General features: G+C 48.1%; 1 protein-coding gene and 1 long non-coding RNA gene across 2 annotated transcripts in view; one reads left to right on the top strand and one right to left on the bottom strand.

Moving 5' to 3' along the window:
• The window catches only part of MYBBP1A (MYB binding protein 1a), a 63,613-nt gene extending 48,689 nt beyond the window's left edge, over window positions 1-14,924 (top strand). The window contains exons 23-25 of the mRNA XM_026861505.1: window positions 8,828-8,929; window positions 10,093-10,217; window positions 12,149-14,924. Coding sequence (XP_026717306.1) covers window positions 8,828-8,929; window positions 10,093-10,217; window positions 12,149-12,635 — 714 coding nt within the window. The 3' untranslated portion in view covers window positions 12,636-14,924. The remainder of the gene's footprint in view (window positions 1-8,827; window positions 8,930-10,092; window positions 10,218-12,148) is intronic.
• LOC113487101 overlaps window positions 1-21,851 on the bottom strand; it is a 96,928-nt gene that overhangs the window by 53,738 nt on the left and 21,339 nt on the right. The window lies entirely within an intron of this gene.

Genomic DNA, 21,851 nt, shown 5'->3' with positions numbered 1-21,851 from the left:
CCCCCCCCAATCTCTCAGTTTACCTGTATGTTGACATGGGAGATCTTGTGCTTTGGCTCAGGTAATAGACACATGCTTGTCGGGCCCCCAAGATGCTCGCTGGGGCCCCTCTGGGTGTGACTCCATCACAGGGACCTGAGCCACAACGGCAGCAAAATGCCAGGTTGTGTCTGCACTGGGACCTGCATGGAGCTAGGGCAGAGCTTTAGCTTTCATAGTCAGTGGGATCAAACCTCTTAAGCGCTTTCTCGTGGTGAATGTGGATGTTCAGTAGGATGGAAATTTTGCTGAACTATTTGCTGCTCGGGAGGAGAGTTTACCTTAGCAACCTTGGGCTGTGCCAGGGGGTGTAAGGTCACGCAGGGTGGGTGGAGGTATGTGTTTTGAAGAAGGCACTTGGCACTGTATTCAGCCATGAATCTGCACATTTGTCCATCAGCATCTGGTCTGTTAGGGGGTGGAGGGGAAGGGTGGAGATAGCGCAGTGTGTGGAAAAAATGCAGGTTGGCTAGGCTTCTCCACCTCACAGAGCAGTGATGGATCTGTCAGACTGATTCCATAGAGGGGAAGGGCTGTTTGTTTTGAACAGCGAAATAGGCTGAAGGACGTGCTGGGAATGTATAAATACTAAACGGTGTTCAAACTTCCAGCTAGGAAACGTGCTCTGCTTTAGTGGCAGAACGCTCCTCTGCACTCGAGATATTGCTGTCATGTAAGTCTGGGCTAAGCGTGTCCCCTGCTGTGGTACCTGTGAAAGGGGCAGAGGTGCAGGCAGGCTGAGATTGCAGGCAGGTGTGAATGTGGAGACTTCAGAAACACTGCCTGGCTCCGTATCACGGCATATTGCCATCTCCCCTGTAGGCAGAGTTGGGCAGTGGCTAGGATGCTGACTTTGTCTCTGGATACACATGTACCACTTTTTGTTGTGTGGCAGGTTTCAGGGGAGTCTTGGGCTTAGACTAAAATCCTACATGGGAGACTGAGGCATGGAACTGTGTGGTTAACTATCCACCAGCCCTCTGTCCTGCTTGTATGACTGAATTACTGCAGGTATTCACCTCCTTGTGCTCTAACAAACTTGTTTTGTACTTTGTGAAGATGAAGGAATGCTCTGAAGTGCAGTGAGAGATGGAACGAAGGTTGGATCCTGTAGTAGTTGGGATATTGCCAATTGTGATACAGGGATATAAGGAAAAAGGATTGATAAGATGCTGGGGGTGTGCTGTTCCCCTTTGTAGAAATCCTAGAAGCAAAGAACTTTGGATCCTGGAGTGCTCTCCACCAGAAACAGCCAGAGACTTTTGAAATCAGCATGTTTGACATAATAAGACAAAACCATTTCTGCCAGCTGAATCTGTGTAGGGTGAGACAGGAACTGTATGGCTTTAATGGCTTGAGATGAGACAGGAGTTCCAGCTGTGGAAACTGCCTCCATATTTTTTCTTTATGGAAAGTGATCTGCCCCAGTCCGCTGACAGCTCAGATGTGCAGGTGTGATTAACTGTCACAGGTATTACTGAGCGGTCACTGGAACTGAGAGTCCCTGTAAAGCTGTTTCTGAAGGAGCAGAGTAAGAAAAGCAGAAAATGGGAGAAAATGAACGTAGTCAGGAAATGATGCAAATGCAGCTGTTCAGTAATAGTCATGTGGTCTCTCTGCTTTTCTTATTGAGTGATTGGGTTATGTGACTTAGGTTTGTAATGCTTTCAGAGGGCAGGAGAAGGGAGAGTTGGATACCTTTGCTAACAGCACACGGCAGAGATCCACAAAACAGGTTGTTAGACAAGTTCTTCTGGATTTTCCCTTAACTGACCACCACTGACCTGTAGCATAGCTGGAAGCAAAACCCCTGCTTTATGCCTCAGTCTTGCTGTGTAAAATGGAGTTACTTGCCAACCTTGTGCAAGCCTCTCTCCTAAGGATGCTGCAGATGACTGAATTACTACTTTTCCTTTTAAGGCATGTTTGCCATGTGTTGCAGTTTGCCGTCTGCTACATAATAGCTTTTGCTTTAATTTTATGATTGTGTTTTATACATTCCCCAAATGAAATCACGGTAGGCCTGTAACATTATTGACCTACGCAATTGGGGTGGCAGTGCTAATTTCATCTTTCAGATAGCGATTGAGGGAGCAGACCAAAGCAATTAGGGCAAGAGGGAGTGGCCTCATTGCACCAGGGAAGGTTTAGACTAGATATTAGAAAGTATTTCTTTACAGAAGGGGTGGTTTGGCATTGTAATGGGCTGTCCAGCACAGTGGTAGAGTCCCCATCCCTGGAGGTGTTTAAGAGTCAAGTTGACATAGTGCTTAGGGACATGGTGGAGTTGAGAACAGTCAGTGTTAGGTTTATGATTGGACTAGTTGATCTTCAGGGTCTTTTCCAACCTAGATGATTCTGTTATTCTGTTAATCTGCTGTACAAACCCACCACATAGAATGGTTGGTACCTTATGTAGCACAAGTTATGACAAATACTTGGGAAAGCTGCTTTTGAGGTTTAGACCCAATTCCCATTGGAGAGACTTGGGATTTCCTGCCTTGGGAGCGGTTCCTCAAGGCTTGCCAGCAGCCCCAGTCCAAAGTCAGCTTCTTTTATGTTACCAGAGTGCAGCATGTTTGTATCGATGTCGCATGCCAGCACAGATCCCACCAAAGCAAACGCTCCACTGAGTATGCTGCCTGCTGTGGGAAGACGAGATCAGAGCCATGCCTGATGGGAGATACCATCTTGTGTAGTGTGTGGTGGGGTGGGGAAGTACCCTGAGACAGTGGTGATGAGCTCGGCATAATAAGTGACACTGAGCTAAGCAAGAATTAGAGTCAGGTCTTTAAGGAGGCTTGACTGTCTCAACCATACTGCATACAGAAGTGCTGGTGTTTTTGTACTTGGGGTAAATTTCTTTTACACTGTTGAAGAGAAGAGAAGGGGAAAGACACGTGTTGAGAAATAGTAAGACTTTATCTGGATCCAGCTTCCTTAAAGCCACCTCTGTTCCTGGTCTAGAGAAAACTGTGCCTTCTATAGGAATGAATTATCTGCTGCTGCTTTGCTGCTGCTTTGGATTTTCCACCCACCCCCACCCTCTTCCTTGTTCCTTCCTGGTCTTTGAGAGCTGTTTAAAAGGTGTTAATTTCAGCAGGGAGCTGTTTGTTTGCAGAGTACCTAATATGTACTGGATTGCTTCTGCCTGTTTATGGTGGTGGAACTGTGCTTGTGTTTCTAGACTCATGCAAAACACTGCTTTTAATATAGATCCTTATTCTTAGAACACTGATGTGCTAGATGAGTGGTATCCATCTCCAGCTGGGCAAGCCACCCTTTTCATTCTACGGGTCGGCAGTGAATTTTGTTGGGCACCATAAACTAGATGCAAGTTCCAGTTTCCTGAGCACCTGAAAACTGTTTACAGACTTCTGAAAAGCAGCCCCTCAAGTGTTGGGTGTTGAGCTACGGGACTTTTCTGTTGACTTCAGAACGATTTGTTTCAAACCCTTCAAAGCATCAGGGCAATTCTGGGAAGTAGGGATGGCAGCAAGAACAGAGAGAGTCAAACCAGCACAATTTAAATGCAGTCATCTGCATCACTCATCTACAGTGCAGAGAAGATGCAATTTATTTTTAACACCTTCTTAATTCCAGAATGTTTGTGTATTAACAAAATGAAATGACAGTTGCCTTCCCTGTGGCTGCTTCTCATAGTACTGCTGTAACTCCTCTTGTCCTGAAGAGCTGACAGTCCATACTGATTCTCTCTCACTGTGAATTTGTATGCAATTTAGCAAACTAGGGATCTCAACTTCATAGCCTCTCTGAAAGCTACTTTAACCGCAAGTAATGCCTGTTAGCCTGGCAATATCTCGTTTCCAAATAGCAGAGAAAAATTTTATGCAAATCAGGCTGCTTTGTTTTTGTTCTTGTTATTACTATTAATTGTGGTAAGCGTAATAAATGGACTGTGCATGGCCCATGGGGTGTTATATCCCACATGCAAAGAATTTTTTTTTTTTTAATCATACACCCTATATTTGTTTCTCATTTTACCAGAGAGACTTAGAGCTGCTTGTAAGACCTTGTAGGTTAGTGACAGCTGTGGAATAGAGTTGCAACACATCTGTCTATATGAGGAGAGAGTAATGAGCAAGTTACTGATAGTCAGATGAAGTTGCAGTATGAATTCCAGTAAGCAGAACATGGTGGCTTTCTAATACAGGGCTTGAGTGGACAATCCAGATCAGGAAATAACTATTATTAAAAAAAGATACTCCCAGGGTATGGAGTCCTTTACAGATAGTAAATAGTTCTACTTGAAGGTTGCTGTTCCTGCAGATAGGTTATCTGGTCTCCCCACATTTTTGCTAAAAGTCTTCCTTAGACTCTTGCTCACAGAATCCACAGAATCATCTAGGTTGGAAAGGACCCTGGAGATTATCCAGTCCAACGGTTCTCCTAGCACAGTTCCCACCTACAGCATATCCTTAAGCTCTAAATGGACTCTACTCTTGAACACCTCCAGGGATGGGGACTCCACCACCTCCCTGGGCAGCCCATTCCAACGCTTAACAACCTGTTCTGTAAAGAAATGCTTCCTAATATCTAGTCTGAACTTTCCCTGACGAAACCTGAGGCCATTCCGTCTTGTCCTGTTGTTTTTTTACTAGGCTAAAGAGGCTCAAACCCAGCTCTCTGCAGCTTCCTTTCAGGTAGTTGTAGAGGGTGATAAGGTCTCCCTTCAGCCTCGTCTTCTCCAGACTAAACAATCCCAGTTCCCTCAGCTGCTCCTCATAGGACATGTGTTCCAGACCCTGCACCAGCTTTGTAGCCCTTCTCCAGACATGTTCAAGTAACTCTATGTCCTTTTTGTAGTGAGGGGCCCAAAACTGAACATAGTATTCAAGGTGTGGCCTTACCAGTGTCAAGTACAGGGCCAAGATCCCTTCCCTGTCCCTGCTGGCCACACTAATCCTGATACAAGCCAGGATGCCATTGGCCTTCTTGGCCACCTGGGCACACTGCTGTCTCCTGTTCAGTCAGTCACCCCCCAGGTCCCTCTCTGACTGGCAGCTCTCCAGCCACTCTTCCCCAAGCCTGTAGCGCTGCTGGGGGTTGTTGTGGCCCAAGTGCAGGCCCCAGCATTTGCCCTTAGTGAAACTCCTCCAGTCGGGCTCAGCCCATCGCTCCAGTCTATCCAGATCTCTCTGCAGAGCCTCCCTACCCTCGAGCAGATCAACGCTCCCACCCAACTGGGTGTCACCTGCAAACTGACTGAGGGTGCACTCGATCCCCTCGTCCAGATTATCAATAAAGATGTTAAACAGGAGTGGCCCCAACACTCAGCCCTGGGGGACACCACTTGTGACCAACCACCAACCAGATTTAACTCTGTTCACCACAACTCTCTGGGCCCGGCCATCCAGCCAGTTTTTAACCCAGCAAAGTGTGTGTCCATCCAAACCACGAGCAGCCATTTTTGCCAGAAGAATGCTGTGGGAAACTGTGTCAGATGCCTTGCTAAAATCAAGGTAGACAATATCCACAGCCTTTTCCTCATCCAATAAGCAAGTTGTTCTGTCATAGAAGGAGATCAGGTTTGTCAAGCGGGACGTGCCTTTCCTAAACCCATGCTGACTGGGCCTGAGCATCTGGTTGTCCCGCATGTGTTGTGTGATGGCGCTCAGGATGAGCTGCTCCATCAGCTTCCTGGGCACTGAAGTCAAGCTGACAGGCCTGTAATTTCCCGGATCACCCTTGCGATCCTTCTTATAGATGGGCGTCACATTGACCAGTTTCCAATCGGTTGGGACCTCCCCGGTCAGCCAGGACTGCTTGTAAATGATCGAAAGTGGCCTGGCGAGCACCCCAGCCAGCTCCTGCAGCACTCTCGGGTGTATTCCCTCTGGTCCCATAGACTTGTGTATGTCACTGTGATGCAGCAGGTCACTGACTGTCTCCTGGATTGCAGGAGGGTCATTCTGCCAGTCTCTGTCTTCTGGCTGTGGAGGCTGGATTGCCTCAGTAGAACTAGTCCTGTTATTAAAGACTGAGGCAAAGAAGGCATTAAGCACCTCAGCCTTCTCCTCATCACTTGTTACCATGTTGCCTCCTGCGTCTAGCGGATGATGGAGACTCTCCCTGGCCTTTCTTTTGCTACTGACATACTTACAGAAACATTGCTTGTTGTCCTTGATTGCTGAAGCCAGATTAATTTCCAGCTGGGCTTTAGACCTCCTGATTTCCACCCTGCATAGCCTCACAGCATCTTTGTAATCATTGTGAGTGACTAACTTCCTCTTCCAAAGGCTGTAAACTCTCCTTTTCTCTGTGAGTTGCAGCCAAAGCTCCCTGTTCAGCCAGGGTGGTCTTCTCTGGTGTTGGCTTCTCTTAGAGCACCTGGGGACTGCCTGCTCCTGAGCCATTAACACTTCCTTCTTAAAGAGCGCCAGCCTTTCTGTACCCCTGTAGCCTTCAGGATTGTCTCCCAAGGGATCCTTTCAAGCAGGTGCCTAAACAAGACAAAGTCAGCTCTTCTGAAGTCCAGGATGTCAGTCCTGCTTAGCTCTCTCCTGGTCTTTCTAAGAATAGAGAACTCTATTATTTTGTGATCACTGTCCCCTAGTCGACCTCCAACCTCCATGTTGCCCACCAGCCCTTCTCTGCTCACAAAGAGGAAATCCAGCAGGGCACCTTCCCTGGTCGGTTTACTCACCATTTGCATCAGGAAGTTGTCTCCCACACATTCTAGGAATCTCTGGGACTGGTCTCATTCTGCCGTGTTGTATTTCCAGCAGATGTCTGGAAAGTTAAAGTCGCCCACAAGAACAAGGGCAAGTGATCGTGAGATTTCCCCTCAGTGCCTATAAAATATCTCGTCCATCTCTCTGTCCTGGTTGGGTGGCCTGTAGTAGACTCATACTATAACATCTGCCCTGTTGGCCTTTCCCCTGATTCTAATGCAAAGACACTCAACCCTGTCTTCACTACACCTGTGAAGTCCTTATAAAGTCCTTAACATACAGAGCCACCCCACCACCTCTCCTGCCCTGTTTGTCCCTCCTAAAGAGCTTGTACCCATCAATTGGCACACTCCAGTCATGGGAGACATCCCACCATATTTCTGTAATAGCAACAACATCGTAATTTTCCTGTTGCATCATGGCTACAAGCTCCTCCTGTTTGTTACCCATTCTGTGTGCATTGGTATACATGCACTTCAGATGGGCTGATGTTTTGCCCCTTTTCCCCTTCAAATCTAGTTTAAAGCTCTGTCTATGAGCCCAGCTAACTCCTGCCCCAAAATGCCCTTCCCTCTCTGGGACAGGTGCATCCCGTCTAATGTCAAAAGATTAGGTTCCCTGTATACCAACCCATGATTGAAGAATCCAAAGCCCTGATGGTAACACCAGTCTTGGAGCCACCCATTCATCTGCTGAATTCTCCTGTAATCTTCCTCATCCATCCCCCCAGCCATAGAGATGGAGGAGAGCACAACTTGTGCCCCCGACCCCTTAAGCAGTTTTCCCAAGGACCTAAAATCTCTCTTAATAGCTTTAGGCCTTCTCCTGGTGATGCTCGCCATCATTGTTTGTTTTTCTGTTGTGGTTGTCATTACTGAAAGAGCTTGCTTTGGGAAATAAATTTCTTACTTCTGTCAGTGTCTGTGAGGATTTTTACTTTCTTTGCCAGCTTTGTGCTGACATAGATGGAGAACAGTTTGCTCAGAGTCCTTAAAATTACTTCCAGTCTGAATGGAGCAAAAGTAATTGATAGTCTAATGGGAGAGATGGCATCTCTTGGAGAACTGCAGCCCTCTGCTGCGGGGTGCAGGTTGTGATGTGTGTTGCCTGCAGAACTGAGGATGCTGAGCCTGGGGGAGGACACCTTGTCCGTTGGCCAGGTTGATGTGTTCAAATTCCAGGTGAAGGCAAGCTTGGCCCCAAGGGCAGCCTCCTCTAGAGAAGTAGGCTGTGATGGGGCATGCCACTGTCTACAACAAGCTTGTCCCTGTAAATCCTATTTCATATTAGTGTAATCCAAGCTGTGGGGTTTTATTGTGGTGTGTGCATCCACAGAAATACAGTGGGGAAGGAAACTACCATGTAAGCAGGGCTACAAGGACCAGCTGCAGGCAGAGGATCAGTACCCCTGAGCCACTAGACCACCCTCTTTGATCCAGCTGCCTTTTTATGGCTATTCTCTGCCCTTCTCCACTTGGGAAATAACTCTGGCTTTTATTTGACGTGTCTTTTGGATTTTCCTCTAAGCCAGACCTTTCAGTGTCTCAGAAACCCCGGAGCACATAAAAGGAACACAAAGACATGAGGTTTTTCCTTTCAGTCATTTCAGTGAATTTAAGCTTGATTGACAAGTGCAGTTCTAGTGCTGGCAACTGGGATTTCCTAGGCGCAAGTGTTAATGGATTTTTTCATTAGCATTTTACATGTAAATCACAGCTGCTGCGGCTGAGTAGCTTTTGTCCCTCAGGTGAGTCTGTTGTCTGGCAGCCTCCTGGCCTTTCCACAGCGAGGGTGGGTATTACTGTCTTTCATCTTTTTCTCCAGGAGGCAGCAACGTGTCTCCAGTTGTGTTTTAGCTTAGAAACTAGGGAGAGCAGGAGGGTTGTGCCTTTGAAGTATACTTTATCTTATTTTGTCCAGTTAGAAACTAATTAACCTGGGCATCAGCAGCTTCCACCATGTACCCCTTTGAGCATTTCCAGAGTTTGGTGGGTTTTGTGTTCCAGAGTTATTTTGGTTTCAGGTTAATCCCACCAATCGTTAATTGTTTTTTGCTTTCTCCTGAATGATTTGTTTCTCCATTTAATTTGCAGAGTTTGAAAATGGTTGGCAAGTGTATTGTGAAGGCTGATAAAGAGAAAGTTGCCAGGAGCTTGGAGCTGTTGAACATCCTCCTCAAAACTGTGATGGAGCAGGTAAGTGTGTGACCTGATGTATGGCAAATGTCTGTTCTTTCTTAAATTTCATGCTTGAATTTTTACATTGTGACTGCTCCATTGCTACATTCTACCCTGTTTCTTACTGGGGGTGCCCCTGGAGGGAGTGCTTAGCTGGATTTGAGGACAGTAAAGCCCTCATGTCTAAAGGAGTGATCCATAGCTCTTGTGAGATGATCTCCAAGTGCTTGTTGAAGGATTTGCACTGTGTTCTGCAAACACAGTGGCATCTTCCTTCTCATCAGCAGAAATACAGCCTGGGATACAATGAGGCTGAGCTGGGTTTTGTCCCAGATGATTGCTCTGTCCTCTCCACTAAACTCCAGAGATTTTAGTTTCCAGAAACTGAAACTTACTCAGAAGCTTTGTGAGTGAGAGCGAAGCTTTGTTCTGGGGCTTTGTTTTCCCTAATGAAAAAAAGCGTTTTTGAACGTGTGAAGATTTTCTGTAAGTGACAACATAAATCTCCAACATGGGCTTAGTAAATTTACTGGAGCAAAATAGCACAAACAGCAGAACTGCTGAAGCCCAGTTTCCTACTGATAAGCACTGAGCTCACACCACAGCCTGTTTCTTTGTGAAGACCTAATAGGAAAGTGGGTGGAGGAGAGAGATTATTTCCAAGACTCTTGTAGGAACTGAATAGCTTTTGAGATGCCCTGTTCTGTCTGGTTTTACTGAAATTTATTCAGTGGGTTACAGAAGCTGTAGAGGCAGCCAGAGGTAGCATGACTGCGTCCTTTAGAAACCAGGTGGAAAATGCTACTGCTTTTCTTTTAGATAGATACACAGTCATGTGTCTTATTCCTCCTGCTCTCAGTCATGGACTGAAAAGGAGAGAGGACCAAAGGACCTTTCAGTCCTTTTTATGCCAGTACAGTTCTAGCTGTTAGACTTGTTCCTCTCATGCTAGAGACGCAGTTTTCAAGCAAACCCTGTGCCTGATGGTGTGGTGTGATTCCAATTTTTGCCCCCAAATTGGAGTGATGTTGCAAATGGGCTCAGGACAGTGGCTTGGAGAAGCTGGACAGGATTGGTTATTCCTGCTGTGGTCTGATCCTGAGCAGGCCTGTGCCCTGCTGCTGTGAGTGCCCCTTGTCTGGTCACTCTGCACATTGTCTCTTTGTACTTGCCGCTTGCAGAACCTACGTGTGAAGTTGACGGAGTTGGACAAAGTGCTGGTAGCTCTGAACCAGTCAGAAGGCCTTGGGAATTCAGCACGTCTTGACTCTCTCTACTGGAACGTCATGCGCTGGCTGAATTATACGTATGTATGCTTGGCACTCTGGCTTCTTGGCTTGTCTGAGGAACTGCCTGCCTGTCCTACTTGTCTTTGTTGATGTCAGGAAGTAGGAAGAGAAGGGAAGTCAAGGCACTGAGCTCAGGCTGGGGTTTTGCGTTAAATGGAGCTCCTGGGTTGGTGAGGTTGAAATGCATGTTGCTTTGCTTGTTTAGAACTGTGCTAGGCTCATTGTTCCAGGTGCTTACGTGCTTAGGATTGGTCCTTGGTGAGACAGGATTGTAAGGCATGTCTGATACCTGATCATGGTGATCACCCAAAGGCACAGTGCCTGCTTTCGTTGGTTTAAGAGCCATCACCAAAGTTGCAGAGGAATTTCTAGGCTAGGATGATTCACTAAGCTCCTACCACATCACTGTGGACTGACTGTGCCAAATGTGAGGCTGGGGGGAATAAGTATCTGTCCTGGGAAGTGACTGGCCACCAGAGAGTACATGCCAGGACCTTCAATCCTCTCCAGTGATTTTTGGACTCTTTAGTGCCTGGATCACCAGCCTGATGCTGGAGTGGTTGCCTTGCAGCTCTGAAAGCTGGGGAGCATTTGGTGTTTATGCTTTAGTGATCCTGTGTTAACTGGCAGCTGGATTTGACACTTGCTCCAGGGCAATAAAAAGCATAGGATCTTTTCCTCCTTTCTATCAATAGCTTGCAGTCAGAACTTTTGTTTCTCCTCCGTGCTGGCAGTATTTAGTGAGACACACAGCATTAGGGGATGCTGGGTGGTCTGCCATGACTGGGAGCTGCAGTCCCAGTGTGTGTGGCTTGGACTGTAGTATCTCAGCCCAGCTCTAAGAGGCTCTAAGGGAAAAGCTTGCCTATGGTTCACGGGGAGGAGGCTCACATCCAGGGAGGAACCATACAGGGCAACTGAAGCTGTTGTTGTGGCCCCTTCTGATGCCTTAAACAGGCTTGCAGGGTGTAGTGACCTCACCCAGCCCTGTGACACAGTCCCAGGCCCTTTTCCAGTCTCACTCAGATCCCTTGGCATCATACTGCCAGGGCTGGCACAAGGATGGGGCCTGGTAGGAGCTGGTAGAGACTGCAGCTAGGAAGGGGATTGCTCAGATAGAAAATACTTGTGCATGCTGTCAGAAAAAGGGATTGGGATTCAGGGATGCAACCTGATGTCACTGTTGGTGCATCTTACTGTGACCCTCAGAAGTCTTTCTGCAGGCGAGGTGGAACAAGCCTACATCAGGTGTGGTTTGTGCACATGATTCCAGTGGAAGCGCTGAGAGGTAAGTGCTAACATCAGGTTGTTAGGATAGCGTTTTTCCACCCTGAAGGAGAGACAGCTTGAAAAACTGTCCAGAAAGCTTCCCATTGAAAACCAGGCCGTGGAATTAGAGCTTGGTTCCTTTTCAAGACTCTTTCCTTGGGCCTGAGCTGGTGCAGAGCAGCGTAGTCTGGGTGGTGGTAAAGTTGTTGACAGACTCTCAGAGAACAGCAGGAGCAGCGGCTGTCTTGCATGTGTACGAAGGCTGTCCAGATGAGAACGGAATGGTCTCTTTGGGGTTCTTGCTGGGACATCTCTTGGAGATGTTAGCACAGTGAAGACCTTGCTGGGGCTGTCACCTTGGTCAGCCAGCCAGCATCTCAGTAGCCTTGCATGGGGCCACAGGAGGGTGTGCTCGAGAAGGGGGTAAGTACAGTATTATCTGGTCTTTGGAACTGGGGGGATTCTTCCTCAAGTCTTCATGTGCCACCTTGAGTCCTGGTCGAGCTCCTGCTATTTATTTCACCAGTCCCTATGCAGACTGAGGACCACCTCCACGGCCAGTGCTAATCCTTACAGCATGTTTGTGCTTCCTGCACCTTGTGCTGCTCCTGTAGCATGGATGACAGTACTCCCTGGCTGTAAAGGAAGTTGCTCTTCATTTTTGGTGTTCTTTCTGCAGGAAGCCCAAGAAAGAGAAGATGGCCAATAAGCCTGCGCAGGAAGCAGAACCTCTTAAGCGGAAGAAAAAAGGCTTCCTGCCAGAGACCAAGAAACGCAAGAATCGCAAGAAAGTCACTCAGGAGAATGGGGTAGCACCAGTAAGTGATAGAGATGGAGAATCAGCAGCCCCAGAGGAGCAGCTCCCCAGAAGAGAAACACCCAAGCAGAAGAAAGGTAGCAGCAAACACAAGAATCAGAACAGAGGGGTCAGGGAGAATGGAGTGGCAGTGACAGGCAGTGGGGAGGAAGCTGTTAATGGAGGAGATGCTGTGGCTAACAAGAAGAAGATGATTAACAAAAAAAGAAAAGCTGATGCAGGTAATGAAGCAGAGCAGGTTTCAGCTGCAAAGAAAACCAAGAGGAGTGTCAACCAGGAGACACATCAGAAGCAGGGAAAAGCCAAGAAGAAAAGAAAAGATGCAAAAACTCCACTGCCGCAGGAGTAAACTCCATGGACTCATATGACATGGCTAGTGTGGCTCAGAGTACTGTTTTAATATCTTTCATAACTATAGTTTTTATGCCCTCCATGAGTTTAAATAAACCTTCCATGATGCTGAGCTCTAAAGCTGTGGGTCTGACTTGTGTGGAGGGTTCAGCTTAGAGCACGGGGAGCTTCAGGAGGTCCCGTACCCTCCACTCTCTCTTCTCTGGCAGGGCCAAACAGCCTGTGCTTGGGAGCACAAACTCTTGTCTCCATGATTTTCCAAGGCAGAAGCAAGAGACTTTGTTTGGATTTCTTGGTGAGTTGCAGTAGGTGTGCTGGCACTGCTGAGTCAAGGCTGGTTTAGAAGTAACCCCTAAAGGTACATTTCTGTCCTGCCTAGGCCCAGCACTACTCACAGCTTTTCTGGTCTGGGACATGCTGCTTATTAAATGCCTGGATTTAAATGGGCTTTCACATGTGTATTCGAGGGTCATATATATACAATTTGGCCACTCGGGTGTTGTCATTAACTATTATGATCTGGCTTTTTCTTTGCCTTTTTGTTGCTGGGTGCGGGAGGGGTGATGACCCCTGTGATAGCAGAGGGACATAGATAAAAAAGTGAAACACTTGTAATGGTTGACTGATTTCCTAGTGTGCCAGGCCAGCAGGCTCAGTGCAGCTGCACAAGACACCTGCTAGCAGCAGGCTTACAACAGTCTATGAAGGTGACTGTGGAACTGCATCAGTTTATTTATCCCCAGGCTCCTGAATGCTATCACCTCTCTGGAGAGTGCCAGGACCAGCTTCTCTTGACGTGTTGGGTACCTGGTTCTTGTTGAGAGCTGAGTCTCAAAGTGTTTGAAACCCTTCTTATGTTGTAGTTGCCTCTAAAGCCTCCCCCTTTCTTTCCTCACCCCCACCAGCTGTGAGCATCTTGCAGGAGGCCGGAAGGTGTGTGTCGGTGACTGGCCCAGACTCCTCTCCCAGCATCCGAAGGAGCAGACCCTGTGAAGGCCCAGGCACTCTCCTTCCTGCAGAGGTTTGTGGTGGCTCCTGTCAGAAGCAGGCAGCTGCCAGCAGGCAGGGACCCTGCAGCAGAGCTGTTCCTGCTGTGCCTTGGACGCTCATCCTGCAGGTGGGTCTGTGCACCAGACATAGCTAAGAAGCCCTGGAAATACCATGTTGCTTTTGGAGGAAGCGAGAGAAGGGCTCAGAGGGCTGTGTTTGCACATGGCTGTTTATCTGCCTTTGCAATGATTCTTCTCTCAAATGGCATAAAGGTCCCTGGGAGACAACGCGTTCAGTTGCCAACCCCTGGGTAGGTGCGGCCCTCATCTCATTTCAGTGTCACGGTGGTGATCTGACCAGGTCTGCTGCACGTCCCGAGGCCTGCGCTGGCCCCTGCTGGCAGCAGGTGAGGGCTGGAGTTGCTGCTCCCACGTGCTGGCAGAGTTCAGCCGGGAGTGTCATCCTCTCTTGCCCTGCCTTTCGCTCGGTGCCTGCACACTGCCTGCCTCGAGCACTTGAGGGAGGTAGGACTGAGGAGCACTTTGTTGTTGCCTTGGAGGCCGTAGCCCTTGTGTGTCCTGGATGAGGAGTGGTCAGACTGGAGCTGGACTCTGCAAGTCAAGCACCCTTCGGGTAGTGGCACAAATAGGGGCAGGAGGCAAAGGGGCGCTTCCATTTTTTTCAGTGCAGCCCACCGAAATCAAGATGGGTGAATGCTTTCTAAGTCTAGATTTCTGTTATGTCTTTCTGAATATCCCTCTGACTTCACTTACAGGCTTTCTGTTACTCTGTAAAGGGAGATAATTGCTTTAGGTGCTCCCATTGGTTGTTGAGCTATTCAGATCAGCTTTAAAACAAGAAAAACCCAGACGTGCATAAACATTTGGCTTAAATGAGGAGGAGGTTGGGGGAGGAGAGTTAACTAGTTTTCCTGCATCCTAAGAAGTGTTTAAAACACGAATTTGATGGGGACAGAAGCATTCCCTTTGTCTCATTGTTTCTGCCTGTTCTAAGCTATTTTGTTTTTTTTTTTTTACTTATCTGGATGCTTTGTGCTTTTTCTTCGTCTATCCATCATCTTAATTCCTTTATTTCATTGGGAGTGTTGCAGAAGGGGATGTCTTATTGTGCTGAAGTTTCAGTTCTGCCACAGTTGAGTATATTGCAGACTTAGTACTGTGCTTTACTTCCAGGTCTGGAAGTTTTGTTGGTAGCAGTTTAAGGTAACTTTCTTTGCTTGCTTTGAATGTACTGTACTTTGCTTTTGTTGACTAAACCATTGGGGTTTTTTGATATAGAGTGTATTCCCTCTGAGGTAGGGGGGTTGTTTTTTGCTTCTCAGTGACTGAAAACGTGAAGATTTTTTTTTTTGGTCAGTTTTAGGTTCTTGTACAGAAGTAGTCTTGTGTTATGTTTAAAGCACAGTGTTGGCTTGTATAAAGCACTTCAGACTTGGGGGACAATAGGATAATTAAAAGACAAAGATAACAGTTTTCTGATTTCTTGGAAAGTGTTTTTTCATTTCACTGAATCACAGAATCAATCAACTAGGTTGGAAAGGACCTTGAAGATCATCTAGTCCAACTGTTAATCTAACATCAACAGTTCCAAACTACAGCATATCCCTAAGCACTATGTCGACTCCACTCATAAACACCTCCAGGGATGGGGGCTCCACCACCTCCCTGGGCAGCCCATTCCAACGCCTAACAACCTGTTCTGTAAAGAAATACTTCCTGACATCTAGTCTAAACCTTCCCTGGGGCAACTTGAGGCCATTAGCTCTTGTTGTGTCGCTTATTACTTGGTTAAAGAGGCTCATCCCCGGCTCTCTGGCGGGTGTAGAGGGTGATGAGGTCTCAGCCTCCTCCAGACTAAACAAACCCAGTTCCCTCAGACACTCCTCATACGACATGTGTTCCAGATCCTTCACTAGCTCTGTTGCCCTTCTCTGGACACACTCAAGTCATTCAATGTCCTTTTTGTAGTGAGGGGCCCAAAACTGAACCCACTCATCAAGGTGCGGCCTCACCAGTGCTGCATACAGGGGCAAGATCCCTTCCCTGTCCCTTCTGGCCACACTATTGCTGATACAAGCCAGGATGCCATTGGCCTTCTTGGCCACCTGGGCACACTGTTGGCTCCTGTTCAGCTGGCTGTCAATCACCCCCCAGGTCCCTCTGACTGGCAGCTCTCCAGCCACTCCTCCCCAAGCCTGTAGCACTGCTGGGGGTTGTTGTGGCCCAAGTGCAGCCCCCGGCATTTGGCCTTATTGAAACTCCTCCAGTCGGGCTCAGCCCATCGCTCCAGTCTATCCAGATCTCTCTGCAGAGCCTCCCTACCCTCGAGCAGATCAACGCTCCCACCCAACTGGGTGTCACCTGCAAACTGACTGAGGGGGCACTTGATCACCTTGTCTAGACCATCAATAAAGATGTTAAACAGGAGTGGCCCCAACACTCAGCCCTGGGGGACACCACTTGTGACCAACCACCAACCAGATTTAACTCTGTTCACCACAACTCTCTGGGCCCGGCCATCCAGCCAGTTTTTAACCCAGCAAAGTGTGTGTCCATCCAAACCACGAGCAGCCATTTTTGCCAGAAGAATGCTGTGGGAAATGGTGTCAGATGCCTTGCTAAAATCAAGGTAGACAATATCCACAGCCTTTTCCTCATCCAATAAGCAAGTTGTTCTGTCATAGAAGGAGATCAGGTTTGTCAAGCGGGACGTGCCTTTCCTAAACCCATGCTGACTGGGCCTGAGCATCTGGTTGTCCCACATGTGTTGTGTGATGGCGCTCAGGATGAGCTGCTCCATCAGCTTCCTGGGCACTGAAGTCAAGCTGACAGGCCTGTAATTTCCCGGATCACCCTTGCGATCCTTCTTATAGATGGGCGTCACATTGACCAGTTTCCAATCGGTTGGGACCTCCCCGGTCAGCCAGGACTGCTTGTAAATGATCGAAAGTGGCCTGGCGAGCACCCCAGCCAGCTCCTGCAGCACTCTCGGGTGTATTCCCTCTGGTCCCATAGACTTGTGTATGTCACTGTGATGCAGCAGGTCACTGACTGTCTCCTGGATTGCAGGAGGGTCATTCTGCCAGTCTCTGTCTTCTGGCTGTGGAGGCTGGATTGCCTCAGTAGAACTAGTCCTGTTATTAAAGACTGAGGCAAAGAAGGCATTAAGCACCTCAGCCTTCTCCTCATCACTTGTTACCATGTTGCCTCCTGCGTCTAGCGGATGATGGAGACTCTCCCTGGCCTTTCTTTTGCTACTGACATACTTACAGAAACATTGCTTGTTGTCCTTGATTGCTGAAGCCAGATTAATTTCCAGCTGGGCTTTAGACCTCTTGATTTCCACCCTGCATAGCCCCCAGCCTCTCTGTAATCATTGTGAGTGACTAACTTCCTCTTCCAAAGGCTGTAAACTCTCCTTTTCTCTGTGAGTTGCAGCCAAAGCTCCCTGTTCAGCCAGGGTGGTCTTCTCTGGTGTCGGCTTCTCTTAGAGCACCTGGGGACTGCCTGCTCCTGAGCCATTAACACTTCCTTCTTAAAGAGCGCCAGCCCTTCTGTACCCCTGTAGCCTTCAGGAGAGTCTCCCAGGGGATCCTTTCGGGCAGGTGCCTAAACAAGACAAAGTCAGCTCTTCTGAAGTCCAGGATGTCAGTCCTGCTTAGCTCTCTCCTGGTCTTTCTAAGAATAGAGAACTCAGTTATTTCGTGATCTCTGTGATTTCCTCTGTATCTGTGATTTTTAAACAGAAAGCTTTATATGCAGCTGAACTTAAGCAAGCAGATAGAACAGTGTTCTCTTCCGTTTGCATTTTGAACTCCTCTAACTTCAGGCTGTTGCTAAATTTTGGAGGAATATTTGGACAAAGACAGGCTAAAGATGGCAGAAAAAATTCCTTGGTAAGGTGAAGAAGGGGGGGAAAAAAACACAAATGAAACCCAACTGTGTCATCCTCTCGCCCACCCTTTACATAGAGGTTCCAAGCCTTTCGTTTCCTGTCTGAGACTTGCATAAGATCATTAAGACTGAGCTTATTTAGTGCAATTTAGAGGTGCTGTGTCAATGTAACGAGGTTACAAAGATCACTCTTCCACACAGAAATGCACTTGTCCTACACACTGTGATTGTCCTTCAGTGTGTCAGCTTGTGCTTTTTTGTCCGAGTGCTTGTGGTGTAGAGAGGTAACTCCTAACTGCTGTGCTGATGATGGGTTTAATTGTTGGCTTTCCTCATTTCTACATGAAAGGGGCGCCAGGCTTGGTCCCCAGAGTTTCAGTGAATAACATCAGGTTATAAATTGAGAATGTCACTAGGTTCTCAGATTGAAAGAGAGGCCTGGTGCCTCTTGGGGCTTCAGTTACAGCTCTGGTTGAAGTCAGTGTGGTCAGCATCTCTGTCAGGCTCTGCGACTCCAGGCTCCGGAGTCATGTTCTGCCCTGTCTCATGACTGGACAGCAGGTGTATGTGCTACATTTCTGCTGCTGAATCACCTCTAGCAGAACTACATGAGGGGTGAGTCTTTTCTCTGTCAGTGGGGGATAGGTGATCTGTACTCCTACATGTGTGGCGTACAAAGTAAGTGAAAGTGTTTAAATCACAGGTGAAAAGCTGTCTATAAGCATCACTAATTTTAACCTGTAATAGACAGTTGAGAACTAGTGAAATTCTAGTTTATAGCTCAGGGAAGGGATTAAAGCAATGCTTTTTATGTCCCCGTGTAACATGACTGTAACCTTTTAATATCATTGTCCTTATACAACTTGAGTAGGTTTGAATTTGTAGCAGAAGTTTTGGAATAAGCTTACATACACCTGGACTGCTAAAAGGCAGGGGAGGTAAACTTCAATCTTCAGAGTCCCTGTGTAACTTATCAATAAGTATTCTGTAGAATAACTGTTGAACACTCTTGCATGTTGAAGGTAGTAAATTTACCAGATACGCACTGGAAGTCATCAGCGGCTGGTATACGGCAATATCTGTCTACAGTTTAAGGCATAATGCCTGGATCTAGGTAAAGATGCTGGAGCTTTCCAGGCAGCCTGTATTGGGAATGGATTTTTTTTTCTCTGTATGCCCTCTTCACTGTTACTGAATCAGTGCGTTTTATTTGCTCAGCATCCACTCAGGTATATTGAAAGGTGGTGCAGACTTTCCTCCTGTGAATTCCAGTCTCCCAGAAGTAAACCTGGGCCTATTTGAATCCAAGGTATCCGATTTCTTTCTCTTTGGATTGCTGCTTGGTTTACTGCTGGCCATGAGGAGTACTGTTCTGCCTAGCTTGGCAGCTAAGCTCTTTCAGGTGTTAGAATAAAGGCTGCTTAATGGTCTTTGTAAAGAGACTGACTCATATAACAAGAAGTAAATAAAGGAGCCTAGGTATAGACTGGGGAGTGACAAGTTTCTTCCTCTAAAGGACAGGAAAGCGAGTGTAGGGAGGTACTGAGGTGATGAGGGTTGTTTGTGGGGTGTCACTGCTCACCCATTTACAGTGTTGTCTTTTGCTCTGTTGTTAATCGTATATGCCGTGACATAGAACACAAAGCTACCACCTCACCAAGGATCAATCCTTGGAGAAGATAGCAAAAATAATATCTGTGCTGGGTTCTGTGCTGGGTTCAGAATTGCATCTTGTTAACGGCTGGCTTCATGGGTAAATGTGGAGCTGGGGTATGTTGTCTGTGGGCCATTTTTCCTGCTCTGGTAAAAAAGCCTAGGGATCAGACACATGCAGGATTTTTTGTTTCATTTCTAAATACATCTGGATTTTTGCAATTTTTCAGTTAAAATCAAAACTTATTTTCAGAATTCAGTAGGACAGACACAGGGCAGACACAGGACCAACACAGGATGAACTTGGGATGGAGACAGGCCAACATGAGGTGGACACAGGACGGGCATGGAATGGGCATGGGATGGACATGGATCAACACGGGATTGACATGGTGCTGACAGGGGTTGAGAACATGACCAAGGTGTGATGGAGAAAGGCTCCACGGGAGATCAACACAGGAAGGACATGTGAGTGTCATAAGGTTGAGATGGGATTCATGGGGCATCGATGTGCTGGCATGTAAACGACACAGGACTGGCACACAAGCAGCATGCAAGCGGCATAGGATTAACGTGTGACCGGAGGAAGATCCACGGGGATTGTTTAGAGCTGACATGGGCCTGACATGGGCCTGACACGGGATTAAGGCACCAGCAATGGAAATGAAGAGATGGTTGACATGGGAATGGCATGGGATGGACATGTGACCAACACGCAAGGAACACGCAGCCAGCATGGGCTTCACACAGGATTAAGGCAAAATCAATGGGGATTCAACACAGATTTGACACGTGAGGGGCACGGGATAAACATGTGAGCAACACACAACATGGGGTGAAGTCGGGGTGCCGATGGGATTGAGACGGGGCCTTGACAGGACCAATGGGGAATCATGAGAGGGTTGACTCACAAACCACACGTGAGCAACATGGGATTAACATGCGACTGACACTTTACTGAGCTGCAACCACAGGGAATCAACACAGGATCGACACACTCTGCCCACAGGCAGGGTCACAGTCTGTCACCACTGCACTGGGCTGTGTGGTTGTTTCAGCTGCTTCTCTGGGCAGACCCTTCACCTCCTCCTCCCTGAGGGATCACAGGCTTTGATTTCCAAGAAGCGGCTCCGGATATCGTTGCCCCACCACGGGGATCTCCTCCGCTCCCCCTGACACTTGTACCCGAGCAGCCCTGGTTGTGGGAGCTAACAGGGAGCTCCTGTTGCAAGTCCCTGGAGCTGTGTCACCTCTGGGAACAGAGGCACCACGTGTAGGAATTGTAGTTCTTTTTCTCCTCCTCAGAGAGCGGTGGTCCTCTGTGTACTCTGCAAACTGGCTACCAAGATTAGAGTTGCTCAGCTGGGATCTGCTCCGGGCCCTCTCCCTGTCACTGTCCCTCTGGTGGGGGCAAGGAGGCCTGAATCCGTGCTCTTCTTCAGTGCTGTCTTGTGGCACAGCGTGCAGCACAGGGTCAAATGGCTGAGAGCAGCCCCGGCACGAAGAGAGTTGCAGTGTGGGAGGGAGTGATGCCAAGATGCCAAAAAGAAATCCCCTGCCTCTCTGGTGCCCTGACCCACCTCCCCAGAGATAACCTTAGTCTGATGGGTCAGAGCTTGTGGCCCCATGGAACCCACCTGTTTGCAGTTGGCCGCCGATCGACTGAGGAAGGAAGAGACATATGATGGTGTCTGTGAGGAATAAGCCCTCTGTCCAAGTTGCGATTCAGCGCACCTGGAGAAAACAAGAGTGAGCTCTGTTTAGGGCTGTTCTTGCAGCCTCCTCGGGGGTTCAGTCATTTTCTTGGAGCTGTTTGTACAACGGAGAGAAAACCTATCCAAGACTAGAAAGGGGAAAATCAATTCCTGTCTTCCCACCAGGTGCCCTACAGCCTCCTTTCATTGAATCTTAGAGATGTAATAAAAGGGTTTGGGGGTTTGGGTGTGACAGAACATTAAGGATCGCCTAGTTCCAGCCCCTCTGCCACAGGCAGGGACACCTTCCACTAGCCCAGGTTGCCCCAAGCCCCGTCCAACCTGTCCTTGAACCCTTCCAGGGAGGGGGCAGCCACAGATTCTCTGGGCCAACCTGTGCCAGGGCCTCACCCCCCTCAACTGAAGGGATGGAGGAGAACACAATTTGTGCCCCTGATCCCTCAATCAGTTTCCCCAAGGACCTGAAATCCCTCTTCATTGCTTTACGCCTTTTCCTGGTGATGTCGTCACCACCTACTTGGAAAACCAGGAAAGGGCAGTAGTCCTGGGGTCTCACTAGAGCGGGGACTTTTGCTGTGAGGTCCTTGACGCGGGCCCCAGGGAGGCAGCAGACTTCCCTGTGAAGTGGGTCTGGTCTGCATATGGGGCCTTCAACACCCCTCAAAATGGAGTCCCCCACTGCAATGACTCTTCTGGGGTTCTTTCCAGAACTGGTTTTAAAACCTGGTCTAGCATGACCAGTCCTTGGTGGACCTTGGTCTTCCTCATTTGTCTCATTTTCTTCCTCCTTCTCTTCTTCATTCAGAAGTTCCAGGGCCCCGAATCTATTGTGAAGGGGCACCATGGAGGGTGAAGGAGGTTGGCAGAAGATTTTCCTGCCTCCCTGAGCAGGGACCTAATTCCAGCCTCCCCTGTCTCTTAGGTCCCCTCCTTCTGTCTGGC

Source organism: Athene cunicularia (genome assembly GCF_003259725.1).
Source record: "Athene cunicularia isolate RWA chromosome 19 unlocalized genomic scaffold, athCun1 chr19_part1, whole genome shotgun sequence".
Taxonomy (NCBI): domain Eukaryota; kingdom Metazoa; phylum Chordata; class Aves; order Strigiformes; family Strigidae; genus Athene; species Athene cunicularia.
Note: the sequence above shows the minus strand (reverse complement) of the source record. Positions and strands in the feature narration are given on the sequence as shown.